This window comes from Pelophylax lessonae, assembly GCF_965119305.1.
Source record: "Pelophylax lessonae genome assembly, chromosome: 3".
In the NCBI taxonomy this organism is placed as follows: domain Eukaryota; kingdom Metazoa; phylum Chordata; class Amphibia; order Anura; family Ranidae; genus Pelophylax; species Pelophylax lessonae.
The window spans coordinates 553,985,601-554,001,118 of NC_138770.1; the positions used below are offsets into that span (position 1 = coordinate 553,985,601).

General features: G+C 45.9%; 1 protein-coding gene across 1 annotated transcript in view; it reads left to right on the forward strand.

Moving 5' to 3' along the window:
- TTL (tubulin tyrosine ligase) overlaps positions 1 to 15,518 on the forward strand; it is a 58,102-nt gene that overhangs the window by 24,635 nt on the left and 17,949 nt on the right. Inside the window, exons 5-6 of the mRNA XM_082252071.1 lie at positions 1,628 to 1,897; positions 7,907 to 8,050. Coding sequence (XP_082108197.1) covers positions 1,628 to 1,897; positions 7,907 to 8,050 — 414 coding nt within the window. The remainder of the gene's footprint in view (positions 1 to 1,627; positions 1,898 to 7,906; positions 8,051 to 15,518) is intronic.

The following is a 15,518-nucleotide window of genomic DNA, read 5'->3' on the forward strand; positions in this document are numbered from 1 at the left end:
ATATAGTAAACACAAAAAAAGAATCAAGGCCCACATTTAACCCTTTGATCTCCCTGGATGTTTAACCCTTTCTCAGCCAAAGTCATTGTACAGTGACAGTGTATATTTTTAGCACTGATCACTGTATTAGTGTCACTGTTCACATAAGTATCAGATTGTCTGCCGCAATATTGCATTCCTGCTATAAGTCGCTGATCGCCACCATTACTAGTGCATAGAATGCCTTTACAACCACTTTTAAACTAAGCCCTCCAGCTGCACGCTGTCCCCACTGTCAATGCTTCTATTTTCACCTGGTCTTCCGGGTTCGCAAGCCGCAGCCGTTTCAATGGATGGCATACTGAAGTTATCACAGGCTGGCCATTCAGAGTGTAATGCCCATGTGCTATTTTAAAACCTTTGTGCTGCGCTAAATAATATCATATAAAACCATCAAAAATGAATAAAGCACAACTGCTAAAACCTCAATTTGTGACAAGCGTGTGCTATACTATAGATAACATGTGAATTATTAATACTTGTGATATAATCAGATGCTTCTTTAAAAACATAGTCCTCAGCTATGCAAATTTTATGTAAATATATTGTGTTGATCCTTCCCGCCACCGACATCCGTGTTGTATAGGGTTCTCACTCTTCCTTCTCCTTTCGTGCAGGTAAATCAACACATCCTTGTGCCACCACGATGAGTGCTTCCCCCCCTTAATATAGTTGGGTTCTCACCTCAAATAATGTGACATCGCACCTAAGCTCGGTCTAATAACGTCACTTTCCTCTACAAATGTGAATTTCTCTATCGTTCATTGACGGGACGCACTTCACTCTGATTCATAGCAGTAGGGTTATACTGCCCCCTACAGGAGTAGGACACATGGCAGAAAAAAGTTCTGGCTACGCCTATGGGCAGTCCCGGAGGGTTCTCTCTGTCTCTCTCTGTCTCTGTCTCTCTCTGTCTCTCTCTCTCTCTCTCTCCATAGGATGTCCGTTTTCATCTGCCTAGTCAGGAGTAAGGACCTAGTTCCTTGCTGGGATCTTTGGTCCTGGCATAGAAGTAATTTTTTTAAGTAGATTTTTTTTAGCTAGTCTTTTTTTCTCCTGTATGTAGAAGTCATAAATCGGACTTTACTACCACTTGAATGAAGGAATCTCACCTACTGTTTGTTGTATTCTGACAACTGGTATCCCATGGCTGTCAGAATACCCAAAAAGTGCCTGCATCTGTTTTGATGCAGTAATTTTTCGCTTGACAATGTTCACTTGGCTTCTTGCAGGAGGGTATCGTCAGGGCCTCAAATCTTTCTCCTAGTAAAAATGATAGCCTTGCTTCTCCTGAGATAAACCAGGGGGAGAGGTGATTGGCTGTGTATTCAGTGAGTCGTCTGTCTGCGGTGCTTGTTTGATCTCCTATGGGTACTTTGGAAAACCTTTCCAAAAAAAAAATAGATGCTCCAGAAAATTTAATTTACAAGGTGGGATGCACCTGGCAATTATTAGATAAGCTTTGATTACTAATGTAAACTGAAAATACATGGTAAATAGGTAAAACTGTATTTCACAAACCACCTATTCACACTTTAAAACTGATATAGTGTTGTTGTAATGAGTGTTTTTTTTTTTCGTCTTGTAGAAGCTGGGTTCTTGTGGACAACCAGTACAACATCTACCTGTATCGAGAGGGTGTATTGAGAACGTCCTCAGAACCATACAATGATTCTGACTTTCAGGACATGACCAGCCACCTGACCAATCACTGCATTCAGAAGGAGCATTCAAAAAACTATGGGCGATACGAAGATGGCAATGAGATGTTCTTTGATGAATTTAATCAGTACCTTGAGAACATTCTGAACATCAACCTAGAAAACAGCATTCTCTGGCAGATTAAAGAAATTATAAGGTAACAGTGTTACATGATCAAGCGTTCATTTTAGTGATCAGTTTAGGATTCATGCAGGGAATGACCTGTATCTCAGTGATACATATTAATTTCAGTTTAACTACATATCACAAATATAAACCTATAGTAAGCAGTAACTGACATTTTTTAGTTTTCCAAAGCACTAAAGTATCAACAACCACAATGTCTGTGGAAGCGGACAATCCGTATATTAGTCACTTCTACTAAAATAATGGCTGTGATTTCCTGGGTCCCATGCGACGCTGCCCTCTGCATTGTTAGTCTGCACAAATTTTCCAAGCCTGTAGATTTTCATTTACAAATTAGCTGTATGTGCGGTACTGTGAAAAACGCTTTGGCAAAATCCAATTATACTACATCTACAGCCACTCTTCTTTTTTTCTAAGTTTTTGCCTACTTCCTCCTAAAAGGAAATCTGGATTGTTTGATAACTTCAGTCTTTTTGTGAATCAATGCTGATTACTGCGCTCATTGTTTCTTTCTAAATATTACATTACAGATATAACAGAGGTACAAATTGACATTGGCTGACTACATCCATGCAGAATTAAATTTAGACACTCCTGCTTCAGGAAGGATGGCTACATACGCACCCGAAAACATGCTGTGTTTAAGATATAATGGTACCCCCACATGTCTGCAAAAGAGCAAGTGCGTTTTAGCTGCGAGTACTTGCAGCTTCGGAAAGGGGTGGGATTTACAGCCTGTTCTGCACCAACAACTACCCGTAATAGTGTGAAACTAGCCTAAAAATTGGACAATGGTGCTGACTTTCAGCTCAGCCAGCAGCTCTATGCTACTTTGCAGCATTGTATCTCATTATCACTACATATTGGCTCACAGTCCAGATTCAAGCTCTATGCTACTTTGCAGCATTGTATCTCATTATCACTACATATTGGCTCACAGCCCAGATTCAATTACAGTCCTGTGATAGTTTATCATAGCCTACAGTACATTATTTCACTATGCACACTGGCAAGCGCAGTTCTACATTTTATTCCTGATTCATTCATTTTTGGGGTTCTGGTAGTACCATGTTAGAACAATTCAGTTATCTAAAATACATATTTATTCTTTTAGGGCTTGTTCACAACAAATGTAGTCCGGTGCATTTTTATTCTCAATCAAAAATGCATTGACTTTGTTTAACATGGATTCCAATGTTCCTAGTTAACACCAGTGCAGAGCGTTCCATTGCAGTCAACAAAAGTAGGACCTGTTGCATTTTTTTCTGTATGTGATGCATCTGGTACATGGCAAAACGCATAATAAACCCACCAGAACGCAGATATCCTCAATTGTCCTTAATTGAGATGAAGAAAAAGAGGGGAAAATGCAAAACACGCATGCAGAAATTGTGGTGTAAACCGGCCCTTAGGGCCAATTCACACAGCAAATAGGACTGTCTGTGTTCTGGGCTAAATATCTGCAGGTAATCTCTGCATGAGCGAATCTATGCGAATGGGCGCTGTCAGGCTCTCATTATGTTCAATGATGCTTCCTATCTTCACCTGTTTTCTGTGGTTAATCACCCCTGGCCCCATTTGCTAGTGCGAATCCGGCCTTAAGGCACCGTACACACGATAAGAAAATCTGTAGGGAAAATTGGTCCGACGACCGATCTGCCGATTTTCAGATTGTTAGTATGGTGCTTTCACCAGCCAACTCCGACTTTTCGGCTGACAAAATCCTGATGTGCAGGCTATAAAATTTTTGTCCTCCGTAATACAACGTCCGATTTTTCGTCTCATTAGTACAGATTTCAACTGAAAAAAATCTTAAGAGCAAGACTAGGCATGCTCAGAGATGAAAGAACACATGCAAAGCAATCCAACACATGACATCACTTCTGAAGTAGAATTCTGTCGTACGGGAAACTTCATATGAAAATAACCTCTTCACTTTCCACATCAGACTAGCATGCCACAAAAAACAGACGACAGATCGTTCGATAATCTGATCGTGTGTACGGGGCTTTACTCTGAGCCTCAAATGAGTGCTTTAAACCAATAACAGGAAGTGCCTGATAAAGAGCCTTTGGCAGAATCAACAGGATGTCTTTTAATGAAAGATGCTAACTTAAAAATCTTAAAATCCAACTTTCTCTTACGTCCTCCCGACAGTCGCCGCCGCCTCTAAGTCATCACTATTGGGTATTGACTTCCGCTCCGCAGGAATAGCTAGGCATAAGACTTAGTCAAAACGAACAAAGGCATTTGCATATACACACCCATGGGGGCTGTCCCACTAGGTCAATACCCCCCTGCAGTGACCACTCCCAACTCAGTTTCTTTCTGCCTAGCGTCAGGAGTAGTTAGGCTTCCCTGTGCTGGGGCTACAGTCTCAGCCTATCTAATCCTTTTTTTTCTTTGATTTTCTTTGAAAATGTCAGTTTTTTTCTTTGATTTACTAGCTGTTTATTTTGTCAGCTTAGTTTTAGTCGACTCGTCGGAAGAAGATGGATTCATGCGATGCTGGGATTCGGACTGACCGCTCTGGTTCTCCAGGGCAGATGGACCCCCAGCCCGCCATCGAGCGTTCAGCCGTGGTTCGTCCTGGCATTATGAACGACCCATACCTGCTCGCAGCAGGGATGCAGCTGTGAGGTGGCTACCTCACTGGACACATCTGCGATGCTGCAGTGTAATGTCCCTGGCTAACGGCATTCCCTGATGAGGACAGCGGCTTTCCGCTCTGAGAGGCTCCCCACACTGTCTAGTACAGGTAAGTACTTCTGTGTGGGACCTCTGTCTGGGATGGCAGTCCTGTGTTGCTGTGTGTTCCCCATGTCTGTGCCTGTGTGGCTCCCTGAAGCGATCCCTGCGGGGATCGCTTGTACATGCGCTGCGGTGCTGTGTGTTTTTGGGGGCCCCCTTCCCTTATGTCACTTCGGTGTTTGTGGGGGTACAGACTGTGTGTGGCGGCCACAGGGGGGTAAAACCGCGCGGTCCGCCATTTTAGGTATGGGCAAGCATGTTTGGCTTCACTATGGGCATTACTACATGCTGTTTTGGCGCCATCTTGCGGTGGCATAACGATCGTTCTCGACCGCATGTTCGGCAGCCATTTTGCCGGAGCCTTCCATTCAGTCCTATGGGCAGCCATTTTCCCTGAGTCATTGCAGCTTATAGTTCAGCCTTTTCTGACCTCACTTCCTTTTCCTCTGAGGCAGCGACATCGGTGGTAACACTCTGCAGGGCTCTGCAGACTATCTCTCTCACCCTTCTGTATTGTCATTTCTGGCTCAGTTTTCTTATCCTGTTAGGGGGGTCTTTTTGTCACTGTACCTGTAGCGGTGGGCTGCGCACTCCGCAGCGGTTTTAAAGGGGCAGTACCAAATTTATTGCACTGTTGTTTCATCTTGGGCAATGGATTCTCAGGACAGCAAATTCCCCCCAGCTCTGGTGGGGAGCCCCGGTTCTCCTGTGGCCCCTCTGAAACCTGATTTGGCTGCTGTAGTGGCGACCTTGGTATCCAATATGGAGGTGCTGATGGCTGAATGTGCTGCTAGGAAGAGGCCCAGATTGTCTCTCTCCTCTGATTCAGATGGTGATATGGCTGCTGCGGCGAGCGTGCCCTTTTCAGGGTCTCGCTCATCCTTAGACCCGCTGGGGTCTGAGGGGGAGGCGGAGATGGAGGGGGTTGATACTTCCTCCCCGGGGTCGCCTGAAGAGCGCGTGACCATTAATGAATTGATTGTTTCTGTAAAGGAAACACTACATTTGGAGGATGAGCCCAGTCCTCCGGGCATTGTGTCCTCATTTGGGACACACAGGACCCGCAAGTCGGCGCAGGTCTTTCCCTGTCCCGCTGAGTTTCATTACACTGTTAATGAACTGTGGCGCACTTTAAAACATCCATTCCTGGTACCTAGTCGGTTCAAATTGCTTTATCCCTTTGAAAACATACGGAAGATATCGTTGCCTCTGCTGTCTAAGAAGGTTGCCTTTTTGGTGGCGATCACTTTGGCTCGCAGAGTGTCGGAGCTGGCGGCATTGTCTTGCCGTTCCCCGTACTTGGTGATTCACGAGGATAAGGTGGTCTTGCGTCCACACCCCTCTTTTCTTCCTAAGGTGATCTCTGAGTTCCACCTTAATGAGGACATTGTCCTGCCTTCGCTTTGTACAAAGCCTAAGCATCCTAAGGAGGTTGCTCTGCATTCCTTGGATGTTGTCAGGGCGATCAGGGTTTACCTGTCGTCTTCGGAATCCTTTCGGAAGACGGATTCCCTCTTTGTCCTTCCTGAGGGACCTCGGAAGGGCATGGCTGCGTCTGCAGCGACTATTGCCAAATGGATCAGACAGACCATTGAACAGGCTTATGCCTTGAAGGAACGGGTTTCGCCCTTCCCTGTTAAAGCGGAGTTCCGGGCACAGATGTCATTTTTTAATGAACATACCCCCGGGACAGTCAGGGCTAGCACATTCCACAATGGCTAGCCTCTGATCTGTCCCGGTTCGCACTTACCTTTTAGAAGAAATACTTAAAATTTCTTCCACAGCGTTTCCATCTCTCTTGTGGGCAGCTGAAGCTGGCGCGGTCCTCTTCTGCGTCTTCTTCCGCGTCTTCTTCTCCCAGAATGCGCCGCACCGGCCCCTCTCGTCCCTTCCGGTGCGGCGCCGCATTCCTAAACAGCTTCTGGGCATGCCCAGAAACTGTTTAGCAGGGGAATGCGGCGTCGCCCGGAAGTGACGAGCGGGGCCGGTGCCGGCGCATTGATTCCTGGGAGCGATGACGTTTAGCTCCCAGGAATCATCGCAGCGCAGGAAGTGACGGGGTGAGCCGCGGCTCCGAGGGAGGAAGTACCCTGAGGTGAGTATTTACAATCGTCCATTACAAGGTGAGTTTTAAAAAAAAAAAAAAAAAATCTAACTATCCAATTCCTTTTCAGGTTAGGCTGAACTAGCGGACGGGCACAAAAAAAATAATATAGTTTTTGTGCCCGGAACTCCGCTTTAAGGCGCCCTCTACCAGATCTGTGAGTGTGTCCTGGGCCTATTGGCATCGTGCCTCGGTGGCCCAGGTGTGCAAGGCTGTGACTTGGTCGTCAGTACACACTTTTTCAAAATTCTACAAGGTAGATGTTCTGGCATCAGCTGATGCCTCCTTTGGCCGCAAAGTTCTCAGTGCGGCAGTGCCATAAAGGTTGTTGTTTTTTTATGGGTCCCTGGCTGTTGGTATTTGCTTTCCTGGGCTGTTGCTCCCGTTGAGCATTGTTTTCGGTTTGCCCAGAAGGTTCTCTTACTGTGCGTGTAAGGTTCCTTTCTCTGATGTGGGTACTGCGTTGCCTTTTCTACGGTTGTGTCTCCCACCCCTCATATCTACACTGCTTTGGGACATCCCAATAGTGATGACTTGGAGGCGGTGGCGACTGTCGGAGGACGTAAGAGAAAACTGAATTTTTGTAAAATCTTACCTGTAAAATTCCTTTCTCTGAGTCCTCCGACAGTCGCTGCACCCGCCCCTCTTTTGGGGTTGTTGTCTTATTACCTACTGCTATGCTACCAAACTGAGTTGGGAGTGGTCACTGCAGGGGGGTATTGACCTAGTGGAACAGCCCCCATGGGTGTGTATATGCAAATGCCTTTGTTCTTTTTGACTAAGTCTTATGCCTAGCTACTCCTGCAGAGTGGAAGTCAATACCTAATAGTGATGACTTAGAGGCGGCGGCGACTGTCGGAGGACTCGGAGAAAGGAATTTTACAGGTAAGATTTTACAAAAATTCAGTTTTTATTGCATTAACATGTGAAGCTTAAATCCAAATTTAGTGACTGTTTGGATTTACCTTAAGTAATACCAGTTTTTAATAAAGGAAACATGGTATTTGGCTCCAACAACCAGATGGGAATAAAGTCCTGCAAGCAGGATCCGTAAAGACTGAATTATGCATTGCGATAGTAGGGGTGCTCTGATTTGTTGAATAAGATGTCCAGTTTCTTGGCTGTTTACTACATTTTTAACACTTCAGTATCTACTTTTTACAGAGTCTGTCTGACATGTATAGAACCGGCAATCTGCACCAAGCATCTGCCCTACCAGAGTTTTCAGCTGTTTGGCTTCGATTTCATGGTTGATGAAGAACTGAAAGTCTGGTTGATTGAAATCAATGGTGCCCCAGCTTGTGCACAGTAAGATATTCATTTATTGCTATTCTGTGTAACCTGTGGGTCCATAGCTCAGTAATATTGATTATTTTGAAAACCTTGTTTCTATATCTAGCTTGTAATGATGTATGCATTCTATTGCCTGGGTTCGCCACCTTTTTAGTCAACTGGATTATATGTAGGTTTAAAGGTTAGAACTGGCGTTTGGGCTACTCCTGAAAAGAGGCCACGAAAGTTTCTAGTTCATCTTTGGGCTACAAAGTTGGAGGACATCTGTAATGATTATCCCCAAAATGTGTTTGCACATGGTTAGCACATTTTGTGGTGTGTGTGTGTTGTGTTGTGTTTTGTTTTGTTTTTTTTTTACTCATGCATGTAGAAGCAGCTCAGTGTTATCCTATGTGTCCATGCATATTGGGATTTTTGGAGGCATATTTTAAGAGGAGAGGTTAGTCAGAAAAAAAAACCCATCACAAATGCATTTTTTGAGAGGAGTTTTTAAGCAGATAAAAATGCTAAACGCACGTTTAAGAGCATTCGGTGTTTTCAAGTGTACATTGATTATAGTGAAAAATGACCAGAGGGGAATGTTTTGGGGAAAAAAAACACTTCTTAAAGAAAATGGATATAAACACACCTAAACCCTTGTGCAATATGAGCATTTTTATGCCCCCTTTTCTGCCAGAGGTTCTGGTATTTGTTTCTGCTCCTATTGTGAATGGACCCCAAGTGGTGTGACAGGCCTTGAAACACCTTATTTTATTAAACTTCAGCTTCCAACATTACTATACATCACTAAAGAAATGGAGAAAAAAAGTGTATTTTTTTTTCCTGGTTAAAGGATAAGTTCACCTTTTGGGAACCGATTACGTGTTCCACATGTTTTTAGGGTGGAACATGTAACATGTTCCCATTCTTGCAGCCACTGCCTCTAGTGACGGCAAGCAATGGATCTTCTCCTCCTGCTCTCTGTTACTATTTAATTCACAGAGTTCTGTGAATGAGAAACTACACCTACGGTGGCCCGTGCAGCTGTTGGCTTGTAGTTCTCAATTAACTACCATGGCGCTGTTAAGTGCTCTCACAGTTCATTGTGTCTTCCTGTCTGTATGTATCTGCCAGCTCCAGACTACTGTACACTGACAGATCTGCAGAAGTCTTGCATTGCAATGCTTTACAGACTCCAAATGCACTTTTTTCTTTAATCGTCTTCCAGGGCAGCATCTGAGAGAAGCTCCTCCCACATAAAACAGGAAACTTATAGTCCACCATTATAAAAATGTCAGCCATACCTGCGTGTCTCAGTTTAAATGGGTTTCCTCCGGACCCACAGGAACTGCAGCTGTTTGTTTTTTTCAGTCTCTGTGCTAACTGAAGGGGGCTCCCTAGTCAGCTTCCCATCCAGCCCAGCGGGCTTTGGGTATTGCAGACCATGGACAGCAAATTGGACCATGGGCCTTATGTCCCTACTGAGGGGCATGCAAGCATCCACCCAGCTGTATTGGATGCTGATGACATTCCCTCACAGAATCGCCGCTGCCTGGACCCCATGAAACAGCCTCCTTGCGGCCTGGAGGAGCAAGATGGCGGCAGGTGCATCATTTCCGGCAACTTGTGGGACTTCCCCGGTGACGTATTTCCGGTCGGCAGCCACCTTTGGGTAGTCTGGAGGCCCGGAGCCAGCCGATAGAGCAGGGCACTTCCGGTGACGTAATTTCCTGTGCCTCCACTGCCACGATTAAAAAAAAAAAAAAGGAAAGTTTGTGTATGTGTATGTATGTATATATGTATGTATGTATGTATATGTATGTATGTGTATATATATATATATATATATATATATATATATATATATATATATATATATATATATATATATATATATATATATATATAATGTATGTGTGTGTATATGTATATATATATATATATATATATATATATATATATATATATATATTTCTCTATCGCTCATTGACAGACGTAGTCCTCGGTGATTCAGCACCTTCGGGTTATGTTGCCTCCACAGGAGCAGGACTAGACAGGAAATTAAAAAGCTCTGGCCACACCCTAGGGGCAGTCCCAGAGGGTATATCCTCTCTCTCTCTGCCTCAGCAAATCAGTTATTTTCTGTCTAGTTAGGAGTAAGGACCTAGATACCTTGCTGGGATCTTCGGTCCTGGCAAGATTTTTTTCTTAAAAGATTTTTTAGACAGCTTTTTTTCTCCAGTGTTCCTGTGAGATCTTCAAGCAAGAAAGCTGAACTGGGCGACGGGCTGGATGTTGAGATCCGGTGGTCACCCCAGTTCAGCCTACGAGCGCGTGCAGGCCATAGCTCCGCGCTGGGTCGGCCGCGACAAAGTCCCATTAAGGGACTGACCCCGCGAGTTAAACGTCTCGCTGAAACGCCAAAGACCATGAGTCACGGCGTCCATATCGGTCGACAGCCCTCCCGCCCCGGTGGAGAGGGGTACTGTCAGGAGTTGGTGCCCGCCTGGTTCCGGTATGGTGAGTAGTATGTTCCCCCTTTTCCCCTGACGGGTCTTGTGGTGAACGCGGGCCCCTCTCTGTATGGTAAGATAGAGTCCCCCTCTATCCTATAACATGACACAGATCCCCCTACTTTGAGTGTGATTTTAGGTGCAAAAAGCCAGGAGGCTTGGTTTGGGAGCTAACAATCTAATTGTATACATGTTTAAAAGATTGTAATCAGTGGCATTCTGGGAATCTTACTGTGATAAGAATAAGGTACTTACCAGTCAGAAGCCACGGACATGTAGACTGCCTTCCTATATCAGATCTCCAGCTATAAGCAGGCCTCCCGAACGACCATGCGGTCCGCCAGGGCCGGTACCGCCAACCACGCCAAATCCCCATGCAGAGAGAGTGTTGTGTGCCTGCAGCACACCGCTATTCAGTACAGGCCGCCGCCATTTTTTTTGCTGGATTGCACGAGCCACCATTTTGGCGTAGCCTCGTGTCTACAGCATGGGGGCGGCCATGTTTGAGGTGATCCAAACACCTCGTGGAGCTAGGGGAGGCGCCGGAAGGCGTGCAGAGGGGCGGAGCCGCCTCCTTTCTTCCTGGGCAGCCAGCCAAAAGACTTCCTGTTTGTCAAGACAGCGCTGTAACCTGTTGCAGTTAAACTCTGAGCATCAAGTGGTGAGCCTGGGGGTCTATCTCTCTCTCTCTCTCGATCGATAGGGATCCCTAGCAGGTAACACTAAGGGGTTTTTGTGGCGCTGGGGGTCTGAAAAAAAAAAAAAAAAAAGTTTTTTATTTTTGAATTATATTATCCAGGAAGTGACTGGAATTATCATGGACCCTGCCACACATATTCCCCCACCTGTTTCCCTCGAGGGGGCCACGGGACCCGCCGGTGCACAGAGTGTAGAGGCATTTACAGCAATTTTGGAGTTTATGGTGGCTCGGGTGGAGGCGGCCTGTCAGGGACGGGGGTCAAGGAAGCGACCCCCGCCTACCCCTATACTATCTGACACCTCTGACTCAGATTCAGAGATGGTCACTGCAGTTGCAGGTCCCTCTGCAAGGGCTGTTACCTCAGGTAAAGCTCCCTCAGACAGTGAGGAGGACGTTTCTTCTCCCGCTATAATTCAGGAAGAAGCATTGGTGGACGCACTAGTTGTGGCAGTGCAGGAAACCTTAAAACTTGAGGTTTTACCGGCAGAGGCAACTGCAACAGAGATTCCTTTTGGTACTAACAAGCCCATCAAAACGGTGAAGGTTTTTCCTGTACCCAAGTGTTTTGGTAATAAGATTAAAGGAGAATGGGAGCATTCTAAACGTACCTTTACTATTTCCAAGCGTATTGCTAGACGCTATCCGTTTGAGGAATCCATCATTAAGAAATGGACGGTACCACCAGTGGTGGATCCACCTATTTCCAGGCTGAATAAAGCCACGGTTATCCCAGTGGAGGACACTTCGTCCTTTAAGGATCCGGTGGATCGAAAGATGGAAGCAGAGTCCCGCACCATCTTCTCTCTGATAGGGTCAGCATTTAGACCAGTAATTGTTATTGGTCTAGTTTCCCAGACACTTACGGAATGGGCGAGAATGGTACGCCAAGACCTTAGGGGAAAAGATATTCCCCAGGAGACATCTGATTTGATGGAACAGATTATACAAGGGCTACAGTTTATCTGTGACGCAGCCTTGGACACTACTCCCCTATTAGGGCATGCATCTATGTCAGCGGTTATCCTCAGACGTGTGCTGTGGTTAAAATGCTGGTCAGCTGACCTAGGTTCCAAAAAGACCTTGACAAATCTCCCCTTTCAGGGGAATCGTCTATTTGGGGCCACCCTAGATGAAATCATCAAGGATGCCACTGGGGGCAAGAGCACTTTTTTGCCACAGGCTGCTAAAGCTAAGGGACCTCGCAACAAGCGAGGACCTTTCTTTACCGCCCATAAAGGGCGCCCGGCTGGAACAAGCGGGAAAGGCAAGACTCCTCCAGGAGGGTTCAAGAAGGACTGGTCGGACAAACGGAGGACCAACCCAGCCAAACCCGAAGCAAAGGAGTACACAGCCTGAAGGTGCGCCCCCACCCGGTTTCAGGGTGGGGGGACGTTTTCACCGGTATTCAGGACATTAGATCGAGCATCAACCACTACTACCGGTGCGATTCTTCCCTTCCAACATTTAAGTACTACAGGAAGCGGTAGTTACCGTTCCCTGAATAGATCTTTTCCTTTACCTTTTCCTAAGATTAGTCCCTATGCCTCACAGGAATCGGATCTGGTTGACCAGACAGGCCAAGAAGCCTCTAGTCGGGTGACTTCGGTCCCTGAGGTTCAACCAGAAAAGATCACCCTTCCTGATAACAATCAGGTATCTGATAAATGTGTGGGAACAGAAAACGACCAGACTTTCTCGGATGGTCGGGGCCAGATACCTCTAGGGACGCCTGGTTCAGATCCAATCAGCGCCAGTGGTCCTAGAAATTCTAGGCTGGCCTCGTCAAGCCGGCCTGGCCGACTTGGACATGCTAGTCGCAGACGTTCCGTGGGAACTTCGTCTCAGGGAGTGTCTGTGGTCTCAAGGACCAATTTACCATCGTGCTTTACAGTCGCTGGTTTTAATGGCCTGGCCATTGAGACCCAAGTACTGAAGGACAGAGGTTTGTCTACTTCAGTCATTCCTACCCTTATTAAAGCAAGGAAAGCGACTTCCAGCAAGGTCTATTATCACACATGGAAGACTTATATTGCGTGGTGCGAATCTTTAGGATTTCCTCCACGTACCTATTCGGTGACTCGAATATTGGCTTTTTTGCAACAAGGGGTTGAGCAGAAGCTAGCCTTGAGCACCATCAAGGGTCAAGTTTCAGCATTAGCAATCTTCTTTCAGAAACCTTTAGCTACCAAGTCCTTGGTGCGGAATTTCATCCAGGGGGTGCGGCACCTGGCTCCACCAGTCCGCGCGCCCTTACCGCCCTGGGATCTTAATTTGGTTTTGTCGGTTCTACAGAAACCTCCTTTTGAAAACATCAGGGAGATTCCCTTGCTTACTTTATCCCAGAAGGTGGCCTTCTTGGTGGCTATCACTTCTGCTCGCAGGGTGTCAGAACTGGCTGCATTATCATGCCAGTCCCCATACCTAGTGATTCATAGGGATAAGGTAGTACTTCATCCTAAGCCATCTTTTCTTCCTAAGGTGGTTTCAGATTTTCATCTGAATGAAGATATTGTACTACCTTCCTTGTGTCCTCAGCCCAAGCATCATCGGGAACATGCGTTGCATTCCTTAGATGTGGTTCGGGCAATCAGGGTATACCTGAAAGCTACGGAATCATTCCGTAAGACGGATTCACTTTTTGTGATCACGGATGGCCCCAGAAAGGGGTTGCCTGCATCTGCCGCGACCATTGCCAAATGGATTAGACAGACGGTGGTACAGGCTTATTCTATTAAGGGTCAGAGTCCTCCGTTCCCTGTTAGGGCGCACTCCACTCGAGCGCTCAGTACTTCCTGGGCCTTTCGCCATCAGGCGTCAGTGGTCCAGGTATGTAAGGCGGCCACCTGGTCGTCGGTACATACCTTTACAAAATTCTATAAAATTGATGTGACGGCATCGGCGGATGCCTCATTTGGCCGCAAGGTTTTGCAGGCCGCAATTTGAGGAGACCGGTGGTCTACCTCGAGGGTTTTTTTCTGTTTGAAAAAAAAAAAAATTTCTTTTTTGTTGAGTCTCATCATTAAGGATGAGCCTTGTAAACTTCTAGTTGGTACCGGTTGGGCCTTCTAGATTGGGATTTTGATTTTCATTTTCCCACCCCTCATTTGTGATACTGCTCTGGGACGTCCCGAAGGTGCTGTATCACCGAGGACTACGTCTGTCAATGAGCGATAGAGAAAAATGGATTTTTGTAAAATCTTACCGTAAAATCCTTTTCTCTTAGCTCATTGACAGACGTAGTCCCCGCCCCTCTGTTTTTTGAGTTGGGTTGGGTTAAAATCTCTAAAGACTGCTTTTTGACATAACTGATTTGCTGAGGCAGAGAGAGAGAGAGGATATACCCTCTGGGACTGCCCCTAGGGTGTGGCCAGAGCATTTTAATTTCCTGTCTAGTCCTGCTCCTGTGGAGGCAACATAACCCGAAGGTGCTGTATCACCGAGGACTACGTCTGTCAATGAGCTAAGAGAAAAGGATTTTACGGTAAGATTTTACAAAAATCCATATATATATATATATATATATATATAGATAAAAGGCAGATGAACTCTCTCTAGAATGGTAGTGCAGGTATGTCCACTGACCTGCATCAGGTCAGCTGGAGCAGGAAGCAGTTAAAAAGCCTCTAAGCAGAGGCTCTCGGGGGCTGACCATGTCAAACGTTTCCCCACCCTGCCCTGCCAATCCTGCATGTCAAGACAGCTCCAAGGTAAGCCAGAGCACTCTAGAGTTCCCTCTGTCTCTACCTCACTACCAATGGTTCTTTGTGCATGGCAACTGCCTATCTCACCGGGTCCTTTGTGCTTGCTTACAGACAAAGACCCCAGAAGAGAAAAGGGCAAAGACCAGCTGCAAGGCATGCGCCTCTTGCGGTCACAGGTTTCCAGAATGGAAAAAGCCAGAAATAGATCAACAAAATGGTGACATGCTTAACTCCTTCAAAAAGGAAATAAAAAGCATGATTGGGCCACTACGTTTGGCTATAGAAAAATTTGGAAGTTCCAGCCAGACCAGTACTCCATTGACCAGCAGGTCATCCATCCCCTCATGTAGCGGGGAAGAGGTCGACCGAGCAGAGCAGGAAACTGATTTGGATGATTCAGAATCTGAAGACTGCCTATGCTCGGATTCAGTTGATGAAAACCAAGCATCCAGAAGGCACTCTTTTTTTTTTTTTTTTTTTTCCTTCGGAAGACACAGTCTGCTGAAAGCCATAGCAGACACGCTGGGAATAAAAGAGCAGAAAATGGGGGAGTTTTCCTTACATGACAAGATATACAAAGGCTTACAACA